General features: G+C 44.1%; 1 protein-coding gene across 2 annotated transcripts in view; it reads left to right on the forward strand.

Annotated features, from left to right (window-relative positions):
* Positions 1-14,746, forward strand: part of LOC118584362 (aminopeptidase O (putative)) — a 317,174-nt gene that overhangs the window by 82,968 nt on the left and 219,460 nt on the right. For both annotated transcript variants that reach the window (XM_036188550.1, XM_036188551.1), the window contains exon 5: positions 2,492-2,737. In XM_036188550.1, the coding sequence (XP_036044443.1) occupies positions 2,492-2,737 (246 nt within the window). The remainder of the gene's footprint in view (positions 1-2,491; positions 2,738-14,746) is intronic.

The raw sequence follows: 14,746 nt of genomic DNA on the forward strand, positions 1-14,746 counted from the left end.
AGCTGCATTGGTGAGACCATAGGAGGGATGGAGAGAAAGAGGCATCAAATGCTAAAGTCTTTGCCTTGGTCACAGCCAATCTAAACATCGCCTCTGAAGCCAATGTACTGATCCTTACACAGAAACTTACAATGGCACCCTTCATACATTTATATCACTACCAGGAGCCTTGCTGACATAGTATGCTAGTAGCTTGATTGCCTTTAAGTCATAAATTTTATGGAAAACAGTATTAAGTCATGTATCTAGTAGTAATCATGCTCACTAGTTTGGCGAGTGTCATATATACCTGGAAAGAAAAAAATTTACCTTTTTCCTTAAACAAACAGGCTTGTTTGGTGTACCTTTGACATCTTCACTCTGTTCCTTCACCTCTGGTTTTCTTAAGTGTAAGAAATAGTCTCACTCCACAGGAATAGACAGTTTCTAGATAGAATGCCTCTCTGTATTGTAGCATTATGGTGTTTAGTTCTTAAACTTACTCCCTTGCTCTGTCTAGAGTTCCAGCTTTAGGTAACATGCTTTGAAGGCCCCTCCTCAGTATTTTGAGACAGGATCTTGATGTGTAACCTGAGCTGTCTTAGAACTCGTGATTGTAGTCCAGACTGGTGTCAAATCCATGGTACTCTTGCCCCAGCCTCCCTAGTATGTGCCGTTGCCACACTTGGGGCTTCTGAAAGCCTTTGGTGGGGGGTAGCTTTTTGAGGCAGGGTTTCATGTAGCCCACACTTACCTTGAACTCCTGGTCATCCTGGTTACAGAATTATGGGCTTATACCACCATTGTCAGTTTGTAAGAGCTCTTGAGTAGAGATTATGTGAGCTAAAATACCACAGGATGCTGTTTTCCTATGTAAATGCATTTTTACAAGTCCCATAGAGGCTGACTAGGTAAGCAGCTTCTGCTTGTCACCATTAGGTAAGTGTTGAATGTTTACAAGAAGACACTTTTGCTTTCTTTCCTGGTAAGATAATGTTATCAGTCCAGGACTTTGACTCAAGTTCAGTGTCAATGACTGTATCACTATGTCACTTTATACTGGCAATTTTTATGAGTCCCCATTTTTCTAACCATAACCTGGTCTCACTGGGCCTAGACAGTGTATTCTTGAAAGTGAGGCTTGGAGAAAGGTGAGGCTTGTTTACATAGCCGTGTGGATCTCTTGATCACAGGCCTTGGGTGGGTGGAAGATACTTCATAAATCTAAAGAGGAATTATTGTTGCAACCTGCCCAAATTGAGGCAGGCAAGTGTTTAGAGAGTCCTCAGTATTCGTGGTGAATCACAGGAGCACCCACAGCTAGAATTATAATCTGCAATTTAAAGTTACAGGGGTTTTCCATTGTGTCTGAATTGAGGACATGTTAACAGATGAAAAAATAGAATTCCCTTTGATGTTGGTTTCTTTGGATATATAAGTTCTCTTGAGGCCCGTGAGTCAGGCCCTAGGAATTTTCTTTTGGCTCCGCCTATGTCTTTCAGGGAGTAACGAGTCAGATGGTGCTGACTGAGCTCTGGTCTGCTTCCTTAGAAGGTTAGTTTCATTCATTTTATACTGAAAGTGCATTGGAAAAGAATTGGAGATATAGCTCAGTTGGTAGAGTACTTGCCAAGCATGCAGGAAGCCCTGGGTTCAATTCCCAGTACCATATAAACCAGGCATATGCCAGTAAATGCAGCACACAAGAGGTAGAGGCAGGATGATCAGGAGCTCAAGGCCATTGTCAGCTATGAGGTGAGCCTAGGATGCATGTGACCCTGTCTCACACACCCAAAAGGTGTAGTGGAGAAAACACCCTTAGAAGTGCCTCTGTTTTTCTCAGCAACAGCTTCTGATAAGTTTGGTGAAGGATGCCTAGATAATCTTTTGGTAGGATGATTTGTGTTTTTTTGAAAACTGTACCTGTAACTGACTTTGTCCTACCTCATCCCAAGTCATTTGTTGTAGGATATTCCAGAATGGAATCTTTAATTTGCTTAGAGCCAGGTACAGCGTGGCTCATACTTGTAATCCCAGCACTGGAGAGGTAGATGCAGAAGAATCAGAAGTTCCAGGCAGCCTTGGCTATATCATGAGTTCAAAGCTACCTGGAATACATGAGATCTCAAACAATGAAAATTAAATAAATAAAATGGCTATTATGTTGCTCCCTACTAAGGATTGCCATAGTTTTTCTATGGTAGCATTTGGAAGTACATTACTGAGGGTAGAATTTGCTTTCATCTGGGTGGGAGATTGTTTTCTTGCTCTAAATCTCACCTCCTTCCTACCCCTCCCCACTCCCACAAATTCTAAAACAAGGTCTTTCTGCTTTCATGTAGCTTAGGTTGAAGTCACTTCAGGCACATTGATAAATATTTTAATCTGTTTTTTTCACTGTTACCCAAAAGCAGACAAGCCAATAATTAAAATGAACTACCTTTGCTAATAAGCCTGTTTGAACCACTGTCTTCTCAAAGTTGTCTACATCTCTTCTTATGTGTTGTCTCAGGTATGCTGAAACCTGCAGCCATGTAGAATACCCCTGCCGATTCCAGAATGCTTCTGCAGCCACCCAGGACATCATTCCTTATCGAGTGTTTGCCCCACTGTGCCTTGAGGGTGCCTGCCAAGAGGCCCTGCTGTGGCTGATTCCTCCTTGCCTCTCAGCTGCACACTCTGTCCTGGGAACACACCCTTTCTCCCGGCTGGACATACTCATTGTCCCTGCCAACTTTCCAAGTCTAGGAATGGCCAGGTATGCTTCTCAGCATGGCATGTGGGACACATGCTTCAAAAGTCTGGGGACTACTAGGGGGGTGTTTTTCTTAAACTCTATAAGCAGTTTTATTTGCTTAGGATGGAAGGAAAGGGTTCCTTGTTCTCTCTGCGTCTCTTACTGCTACCTTCAGGGGATGGTTTTCAAGTAGGCCCTCCTCCCTTTTACCTATTAACCTATTACCATGAACCTATAAGTAACATGGCTGGGACTGGGAATACACTGCATCCTAGAGTGATATATGTGGGGTCATGGTTACTCAGTGGCTGTTAGCTTGGGTGATGAGAGCTTGCTGCTAATGAGTCCAAGGTCATGGTGTCAGGCTCTGCACATAGTAACAAAACCTGGTCCCAGGGCTACAGCTGCTTGCCTAATCCTGACCAGCTGCCTCATCCATTCTCACCATTGGTCACAAGGCAACAACTCTAGAGCCCTGTGTCAGAGAGAGCATAAATCCATCCTCACTGCTGGAAAAACAGCTAAAAGCAGATGGCTTACCATGGGGGAGGAGTATAGCAACTTGTTCCTATTTTTAATACAGTAAGTAAAGTTATCTTACCATGTCTCCATTTGATTCTGACAGAAAATGGAGACTTACAAGCTGACCCTTAACCTTGTGTTAATTAAGCCACACCCATCAGTCCCACTGTCGATCCACACAGTGATGGAAGAAAGATGGCAGGGAGAGGAGGCTTACCTTGCTTATGCTTCTGTTTGCAAATCCTCATCACTAACAGGGACTATGTTTGACTAGGGATGGGAAAACAATCTTATCAAACATGTGGCTTTGAGTTTTCCTCTATTAGTCAAGGAAATTCCTCCTGCCAATTAATTTCCATGCTTTTGAACAACTGTCATTTGTGGTGTTTCCCCCCCAAAAAAAACCCTGCACACATTCTTGGTAAAACCCTTGAGTAGAAAAGAACTGACCAGACATTTGCTTTTGATCTCTACTACACACACACACACACACACACACACACACACACACACACCACACACACCACACACACACACACACCACACCACACACACACCACACACACGACACACACACGACACACACACACACACACACCACACACACACCACACACACGACACACACACACACAACACACACACACACACAACACACACACACACACAACACACACACACACAACACACACACACACACACACACACACCACACACACACACACACCACACCACACACACACCACACACACGACACACACACGACACACACACACACACCACACACACACACACACCACACACACACACACCACACACACACACACCACACCACACACACACCACACACACCACACACACACGACACACACACACACCACACACACACACACACACACACCACACACACACACACCACACACACACACACACCACACCACACACACACCACACACACCACACACACACCACACACACACACACACACCACACACACACACCACACACACACCACATACACACACCACACACACACGTGCACACACACACACGTGCACACACACATATACACCACACACACACCACACACACACACCACACACACACAGCACACACACACCTGCACACACACACATATACACCACACACACACACCACACACACACACACACCACACACACACACACACCACACACACCACACACACCACACACACACACGTGCACACACACATATACACCACACACACACACACACACCACACACACACACACCACACACACACCACACACACACCACACACACGTGCACACACACGTGCGCACACACACACACACCACACACGTGCGCACACACACGCACACACACCACACACACGTGCACACACACGTGCACACACACACCACACACACCACACACACACACCACACACACACGTGCACGCACACACGTGCACACACACACCACACACACGTGCACACACACGTGCACACACACACCACACACACCACACACACGTGCACACACACGCGTGCACACACACCACACACACGTGCACACACACACGTGCACACACACGTGCACACACACGTGCACACACACACGTGCACACACACGTGCACACACACACGTGCACACACACACACACCACTTTTTAAGGGATGGGTGGCTCGATGTATCCTTGAAGAGTTCTCAGAAAATCATTTAGACTGATTTTTATCCTGTATTTATGAAGATAATGGGAATGTAGAAACTAGAATAATTATATATGTTTGGTTGTATGCATCATATAATTGTCTTGATGTCTATATATAGGGTTTTTCTTAACAAGGGGGCTTCTTTAGTCCCTTTGAGGAGTTTCTGTACTTAATTTAAGCAGTTATTGGTGAAGAAAGGGTTGTTCATTAAATGCTTCTCGTTTGTATATGGTTTTGAGGGGTCATATTAGTTGGAGAGGTTTTAGCACTTTGTGAGCATTGTTTGTCAGGGCATATTTGCTAACAGTTCCATGTTCTAGCCTAGGGGAACCAAAGGCCGAGTGTTTTTCATGCACAGAACCTCTGGATAGCTCCTTCCCAACACACAGTCTGCCAGAACTAGAGTGTGCTAACCTTCAGGCCATTCTATAAGCTTCTCTTTCCAAGTCTGCGTGCCCAAGCAGGCCAACAGTAAGATTTCTGCTTTTTCGGATATTTAAAGTGATTTAAACATGCTTAATGCTGTATTTTTTAAATAAGCTTAAGTGCCTGAAGGCCAAATGGTGCTGGGCACAAATGTCAAAACTGGAGTGGTGGAATCAGCTTATCATTAACAAGACAGCTGTCAAACTTTAGGACAGAACTCTGCACAGTTCTCAAATAGCACCCCCTACCACCACTACACACACACACACACCACACACACCACACACCACACACACACACACCACACACACCACACACACACACACACACACACACACCACACACCACACACACACACACACACACACACCACACACCACACCACGCCACACACACCACACACACACACCACACACCACACACACACACCACACACACACCACACACACCACACACACACACCACACACACCACACACACACCACACACACACACCACACACCACACACACACACACACCACACACACACACACCACACACACACACCACACACCACACACACACACACACACACACCACACACCACACACACACACACCACACACACACACATACACACACACCACACACACACACACCACACACCACACCACACCACACAACACACACACACACACACACACACACACACGTGCACATACACACACCACACACACACACCACACACCACACACCACACCACACCACACACACACACACACACGTGCACACACACACACCACACACACACACACACACACACACACACACACACACCACACACACACACACACACACACACACACACACACACACACACCTTATTAAACAGGAAATAACCTGGCCTGGTTAGGCTGTTTCCTGTACTTAACTACTTTTCTTTGCATTTGAACTGTGGAAGGGTGATCATGGCATTGTCTACTCTCAGTTGGGGTGCAGAATTGGGCGGCTGTTGGGGAGGGCTTCTGTCTTTGAAACTCTGATTTAAATTTATTCCACTTGTTGAGCTTGTCTGTACAGATCCTTATACTTTGAGCCACATGCAGCTGTCTGGGTACTGGGGACCTCCTACTTTATCTATGCTCAAGGCTCTACTGCAACAAAAATGGCAGGTGTGGGGGTCAACTCTGTGCCCCATACAGGGATAGGGGAACTCTCAAAACCATGAGGTGCCATTACGAGAGACCTGTGCACCAAAACTCACTGTGTCCTGATCATTATAGTGTGCTGGAGAATCAAAGGATTTCTTGATAAAGTAACTGACTCTTTCCTGAGTCCCTGTTTATACACATGTAGCAGAATCATAAATTCCATAGCTCTGGGCTTCTTTAGCAATTAGGTTTTAATTATAATGAATACCATTTTAGTATTCCTCTTTGGCAAACAACATTCAGCATTCCCACATGAACAAAAACAGGCAAATCATTAACTGTGTTAAAGGATTTTTTTTTAAATGTTGGGATAATACAGTGTGTAGACATTATTGATCATAGTTTGTATGAATATGCTCTTGAGCCAAATAGGTGACTTCAGTGAAGTGAGGAAAACATATTTTTACAACTTGAAAGCTTGATAATCTGTTCACAAGAAGGTAAATAGTACACAAATAGTGGTCTGGAATTACACTTACTTTTAGCAAAGTGCTTCTTGGTGTCCTGTTGTGTTGTTTCCGTCACCTTTCTGGCAGAAGCCCCAACTGACCAGCTAGCTATTGCTCTGTCCCAGCACTTTCCTTACTCACTGTTCAAAGGGAAAGATGCTTTCACTCTAGCCCAGTGATTCTCAACCTTCCTAATGCTCTGACCCTGTAATAAATTCTTCATGTACTGGTGACCCCAACCATAAAATTGTTTTTGTTGCTACTTCATAACAGTAATTTTGCTACTGTTTTTGAATCGTAATATGAATATCTGATACAGAGATGGTCTTTGGTGACCCCTATGAAAGGGTCATTTGGCCCTAAAGGGGTCATGACCCACAGGGTAAGAACCACTGCTCTAGTCCAACTGAGGAAACCCACCAGTTTGCATTTGGTCCTCCATGGGCCACTCCATCCCATCTTTTGCTCATTTGGGATCTGTGAGCTTTCTGGCTTTGTTTGATTTAATCACTGCCTTCTCTGAACATGGGGTCTGCATGTCTTACAGTGAGGACTGTGATGCCCGTGAAGAGATGGATGCAGTTAGAATGAGTCTCCTTTGTCTACAAAGCTCTCCTGCTCTTGAAATTAATATTCTGCTATTTTTGTCATGACCTCATGTGTTCTTATGTTTCAAGGTGAGATGGAACAGCTAGTCTAACTTCCTCTCTTTGAGAAATAAATGCAAAGGGAACCCTTCATCACACTTGCACTCTTTGCTATAACAGCAATAATGTCAGTGGAATAATAGCCCAGAATGAGATTTATGAACATTGCTTAAAATGAACACCCCAGTCCTGCCTCTGTACATGTTTACCTCACCATTTGTCTCTCAGCAGATCACAGTTAACATCCCGGTCACCTCTGTGTGTGTTTGCTTCACCGTTTGTCTTTCAGAGGTTCACATTATGTGTCACAAGGCATAATGAAGCTGGCAGAACTACCTTGCTAATGTCCAGGTACCCCCACCCCATATTTGAATTTCAAGAATCCTGTAAATTATCTTAGTGCCAAGGTTTTATTTAGTGCCATCAAAAAGCCTGCTCTCCTTTTCAACTCCACTGTGCACATCTTAGTCTTGCCCCTGTCCAACTGGAGTAATTGTAGAATGGGGGAGGTAAAGGGAGTATGGCTGGCTAACATAGCTTGCAGATTCTGCTCTGATCTCTTGTCTACTGGCTCCCCAGGTTGTGTGTAGCTGTCTATTTAGTCTTGGTGCATTTCTGTCAAGCACATTGTCTATGTGCAGTTACTTAAATTTCCAAGCCTACAAGGACAAATGAGGTTGATGAGATCGCCATTCTTCTGGGAACAGACATTCTAGTCTGGACAGAAAATAGAATACATAGAAGTAGAGATGTGTGCTCTGAAGAAAATAAAACCAAGGACATTGAAAATGAGTAGGATGGGCAGCTTTGTTAGTGTGGGCTCAGGTCAGCCACGTGAAGATAAGCAGAGACAGTGAGAGGTCATGGAGAGCCATAGCAATCAGCCTTGTCTTAGGTCATGGGTGCTGTACTGTCTCATGACCTGCTAGTTAGAGCCCCATGGCTTAGCAGCCACTGTCCTTAAACAGAATCTCCATTTTTGGAACTGGCATAGCACCTAGTACCCAGACTAGAGACTACCCCTGTGCCCAGGGAGAAAGATGATCCCAATGGCCACATTTTCTTTACCTGGTGGCTGTTTTGTAATTTCTTGATCACAGGGAAGGGAGCTGGGCATATACATTTGCTCATCTAAGTTTTTAAGGGTTTTTTTTTTCCTTATTGAACAAAAGTAATATTGACACAGTTTAGAGAAATAATTACTCAAATATTCTCAGTGTTCTTCATGGTGGAGAAATACTGTAAAGCCCCTTATTACACACAACTTGTTCTTAAAAGATTGGTTGTGCAATAGAAAACCTTTGCATGCTTATCCTAGCTCCTGACTCTGCATGCAGAGTTTTCTTAAGTAGCTCAACTGTAGATAGGCACCCGCACATACATGCCCAGGAATGACAGTAGCCAGTTTGCCCCACCCTTCCCCCGGAGTTAGACAGGGTGTTGTCTTGTTTGTTCTTATCTCCCAGCCAATTCGTAATAGAATAAGCAAAGCACACACTGCTACAAAGGGCCTGTTGTTTTCCGCCTTCTGACTGTGCTCCTTTCTGCCAGGGAGGAAGCAGTCATACTTTTCTGTCATTATCTTAAGTGGTAAGGTTTCCCAGCTTTGAAAGTCTTTCTTCATTTGTTTTTTTGCTAGCTTACACTTGAATTTTTAATCCCCTAAACCCAAACCACCACACTCTTAAATAGTCCTTACGTGCCAAGGGATGTGCCCACAGTGGTTCTTCCCTCAGGAGTGGGGCTCTGAGACAAGCTGGTGCCTGTTCTCTCACACATCCGCCCACTCTGCTGCTTTCTCTCATAAGCTGCATATTTGGGGTTTGCATGTAGGTTTTGTGTTGAACTTAGATTGTTTCTCAGATTTCTAATAAGCTCTCAAATTTTTCATGGGTTGTTTCTTTAAAAACCCAAACATTTGAATGAGCATTCCTGTCGCTTGTGCCTTTAGCACAGGTGGGTGAAGGTGGCAGGCAAACACCACACACCTTCCTTTTCCACTCCTGGAAGAGCTAGCTGTTTTCTGTACCTCTGCCGTGGCTGTAGGATTGAGGCAGTCCTGAGGGCCAGCAGCATGTGCAGTGGCCCCTCTGGTGCTTTTTTGTGACCTCCTCATTTTGTTGCTGACTTCTGTTTCTGTGAAGGAGTTAATGACTTTGTTTCTCTTTTGTCTCACAGGAGGGCCTTCTCCTAACAGGTTCTGTTTTTCACTTTTCTTTCCTAAAACAGTGACAGTTATTCATAAAGTGGTATTTTTCTGGGGCTCAGAAAGCCCTTGGCTATAGTGGGTTTGCTGGTCTTGACCAGGATGTCCTAAAGTTTTTCACTCATAAGCCCTTTCTGCAAGAAATTTTTATATAAAAATGGTAAATGTAAAATTAGTACACAAGCCAAACGTTTACTGGTGAACAGTAAAGAAATGCATTTTAACAATTCCTTTAGTATGCCACTTACTAAAGTCTAATTTGCACATTAACAGAAGGAATATGCTTGTTTATTTTTACATAAACAGGTAAAGCCTACCTGAATATTTGACACTGCGGGTATAGTGCATCTTCAGTGTTTTTCAAAATTGATTGATATTTTGACTTTATAATCCTTAACATTCAGAACACACAACCTTCAAGCAAATATAGTACAAATAATAGGAGTATTTTACAGCCAGCTCAAAAATAATTAGAAAATTTGCCCTAATTCTTAATGATCAAATTTATTGTATGATTTTTTTAAATGAAATAGCTCAAGCATTTGCAAAAATTCAAACAATCTAACACAATATAATCAAATCAACCCATGTACACTGATTTGATACTTGCATGCTGAGGCATAATAGAAAAATACTGTAAGTCTTACTTCCTGTGATCAAACCTTTGTGTTTCTATGAAAGCAAAAAATCGTGTGTGCGTAGTGAAGACCCCACTGCTGGTAAAGCTCAGCAGCCGAAAATCTGTGAGAAGTGTCTGGAACTGCAGCAGAGACGCAGAGTGTTGTGTGTGTTCAGAATCACAGCTGCTACAAGCTTGTGATGCAGTGCAGGCGGATGCTGCCAACACGCTCAGTGCAGCACGTATGGGTTGGATTTGAACTATATTGTTTGTAGATTTAGACATATTTTTACTGGTGCCAAACTTTTGTGAACCCCAAAATTCAGTTACAATGTTGGGATATCAACCCAAAATTTAAGAAACTGTGGTTTTGACTATAACCAGTTTGTATTAAGTTGGGCAGGGAGTGAGAGTTTGGGGTTCAGGCATTGGTGAGACTTGTCTGTAACTGTCAGGGAAGGTGATGAGGACTGTCGCTCACAGTGGGCTGGCTTTGAGGTGAGTTGTGCAGAGCCAGGCAGAGTGAAAGGGTGGCTTTTGTTTGTCCAGAATCCTCTTGCCATGGGCAGCTGTACTGCTTGTCAGGTCCACCAGTAGCATTTCATCATCATCATGCTGTCATCTCTCACCTCTGGAAGATGGTGCCTAAGTGTTTCATTTTCTTTGAACTGTTTACACACACACAGACTGACAGACCTACCTTCAGAGAGCTGCTGGGGTTCTCCTCAAGAGAACTTGCCAGGCTGTCGAAAGGCCTTTGCTGCAGTCATCTTCTGCCTGTGTTTGTAGTCATCTTTCTCTGTTGATGTCGTCATAGGCAGCTAGCCTCTCCCAGTCCTGGACCCTGGTGTGCCTAGTCACTACCAGCTTGTCATTTGCCCCTTGGAGGGAAAGCCCCCTTCTCCTCTCTACTGAGCCTTCATTACTGTGCTATCTGGATAGAGAGCCATGGAAGGCAATGGATAGGAGTTTACATTTGAATATTGACTCTTTCAGGATCTTACTCATCAGACCATCACAGAGAAAGCTGCTGGGTTCTGAACCGTATTATAAACATATGAAGGAAGTACTATGCATTTCCTTACAGGAGAACACCAGCTCTAGAAACAGTCTCAAATGTAATGCATCAATGGCTCTCTTAGGAGGGACCTGTTTCTGTATTAGAGCACATAGCCTTGTCACCTTAATTCATCCTAAAATATATTTGAACACATTGACTAAAAGACCAGATACAAGGAAAGACTCCTTTTAAAAATGTATTACTTTGGGGGCTAAATATGTAGCTGTTTTGTAGCATGCCTGAAGCATAGCATAAACTGGGATGTGGGGCACACACCCATAATCCCAGTTTGTGGAGACAAGAAGATCCCAAGTTCAAGGTCATCTGTGGTTATGTAATAACAGGCTAGCCCAGGCTCCACAGACCTTGTCTTGAAATAAAGAAATGGTTTTCATAAAAACTTGAATGTTGTGTGGGATTTGAAGGTTCAATGTTAAAATGAATCCCAATTTAACTCCAGACTCCAGAGTAGAGCTCAGAGTAGGCTATCTTTTGTTTCTTGGTAACTACCCATTCTCATTCTCTCTCTCTCTCTCTCTCTCTCTCTCTCTCTCTCTCTCTCTCTCTCTCTCTCTCCCTCCCTCCCTCCCTCCCTCCCTCCGTCCCCATGGTTTCACTATGTATCTGACAGGTCTGGAACTCTGTAGATCAGGCTGGTCTTAAACTCACAAAGATCCACCTACCTCTGCCTCTGTGCTGGGATTAAAGGTGTGTGCCCCACATCTAGCCCCTACCTGTACTCATTATAGAAGTGACTCTGTTGAACATACCAGATCTGTACTTCACCTTCCCGAGTTCGTTTGCTAAGAATTACTTGGCCTCCTTCACACTGAAATGGAACCCTTGAGACCTCCCATTCTAAGAGACTGTAGATGACAGTTGGATTCTCTGGCTAAGAGGGGGCTGCTCCTGTAGGCTTGCCAACTAGGCCTTTGTACCTGGAGGCCCCTTGCTGAATTGCCAGAAACAGAAGTTGGCACATTGTAGCTCTTGAGTCAGTTTCTTTTTGTGAGGTCATCCTCAGAGTTGAAGGACAGTGTTCCTGTTTAGGAACAAGTTTGTTGTAGTTCTAGAGTTTTTCATACTTGTGCAGTTGGGGGATGTCCCACCAAAGCTGGCATTTGGGACAGGATAGATGAGCAAAATGGCCAGAATTCATTCAGTAAATGCCTAGTGTGGACCAGTGTGATGACTGCTGATGATGCTGTGGCCTCAAGGAAATGTGAGCCAATAAGCTGAAGTTGGGAGCTTTTGAAGCTTCAAGGAGACTCCCTTTGTAGAATGTAAGTAATTCAGAGTCAGGAGTGGGGGTGGGCCAGGCATTGCAAGTTAATCAATTTAGGAAATACATGGGTTCCACATAGTTAAAAGGGAGTTCTTTTTTAGGGAGCATCCAGGAAAGCCTTTAATATTCTTATCATCTGATTTAATGTCCTGAGGCATCTACCTGTCAAAGACAAAGACTCCCTCCTCCCCAGCTGAGCAGCATTACCCCACTATGGTGCTCAGGGGTACACATTTACTTCATGGGACACTCACAGACTCAAACCACTCTTTGGGAGATGGTTCTATTCACAAATATCTGGAACTCCAGTGTATAGCCAACTGTAGAATTCCACTCTTTTTCTGTCTTTGGTGACTGAGGACTTGGATATGTTGGGATACTTCACAGTATCAAGGAAGCCATTGAAGCCCTGCCCTTTCAGGCCACTAAGCTGCTTCATGTAGGGATACTGGAGAAGTCTGGCTCCCTCTTGGGGTTTTTAGTCTATTAATAAGAGAATCTAAGAATAGATTTAAATAGAAGCGCAAGGACAATTTTATTAATATTAAAGAAAAACCCTCAGAGCAGACAAGCTGCAAGTCTTATCAGCTGTGGAGAAGAGAACGGAGAGAAGGGAAAGCCATGCTGTTTGAGTTCCTGGCGTGGAGGTCTGCCACATGGCGGGGAGGGAGCTTCAGAGTAAGATCAGGAAATCAGAGTACCAGGAAACGCACCAGTAGGTTCTGAAACAAAGGTACAGAAAAAGAAAAAGGAAGAGTTTTATTCCAAACTCAGAATGATGGGCAGACTCAGCCAAACCTCATGGCTGCCAGACTTGTGGAGGGAAGGGGCATTCTAGGAAGGAAAAGTACTATATCTAATTAAAGGAAACATTTTCTGCCTATCTCTTCAGTGTGGCTTAAGGATGATCCCTCGGCCAGGTGATTGACCATCCCAACAGGAATACTAGATCTTCACCCAGGCCAGAGACTTGAACAGAAGGAGCTTTCCTTAATTAGTATTTATTGTAATTTTAACATTTGGGAGCCTCATACTTTCAATTCCCTGCTCTGTGCATCCATACTTATTTATATAAGGTTGTATACACTTAATGTGGTCTTTGTGTGTCTACTAAGGACATGACAAAGCATAAAAAATAAACACATTTGAAGGATGAGGAAAATAATCATAAAAGTCAAGCCTGTGAGTTTCTGCCTTCACCAGCAGAGCAGAGTGCTTAGTGCCCTGGGAGTCTGCAGCGCCTGGACCACCCATGGAGACCTGGCTGACTGACTTTGGGAAGTGAAGTGGCTTTCTAGACGTTTCTGAGCAGATGTTAGAGTAATGGAGAGTGGGGGGGGGCAGGTAAGGAAAACCTGGGAAGTTCCCACAGCCTGCCTTCTCTTTCTGAGAATCTCTGACTGGAGAAAGTGAATGGATGTGTCGGGGGAGAGAAATATTCCCCAAGGATGTTCCTACCTGCCTGTTGCTCAGACGGCCTTGCTCTAAGGATCTGCATCCAGTTGCAGCTGAGCAACTCCTGGCCTAGCTCTTTGTTGGGAAATTAAGGGTTGATTTAGAATAGCCTGCAGCTTGCCTTAGTGCCTTAGCATTATTTTAAATTACGTTTTTAAAAAATGTTTTGAACAGGGCTGAGGTGGGTGATTCAATTTTGTTCGGCAATTTAACAGATACGTTTTCTTTTTGATGAAGATAGGTTAGATTATGAAGCTGGGATTGTCTTGCACTCCATCAGCATCAGTATCACCTAGGCATCAGTAGGCATCTGTATGTTAGGCCCTCAAGGAAGAGTTTCAGAAAGGATTCCCTTACCTCTAGTTAATTGCATAATAAACAGATCTCAGGCACAGGATCCCACCACTGTCCTCAGTGCTAAGCAGAATTTCAAATGGAGCACCAGCAGTGGGTTCCATGAGAGAACCTTCTTCC

This window comes from Onychomys torridus, chromosome 5, assembly GCF_903995425.1.
Source record: "Onychomys torridus chromosome 5, mOncTor1.1, whole genome shotgun sequence".
Lineage (NCBI taxonomy): Eukaryota > Metazoa > Chordata > Mammalia > Rodentia > Cricetidae > Onychomys > Onychomys torridus.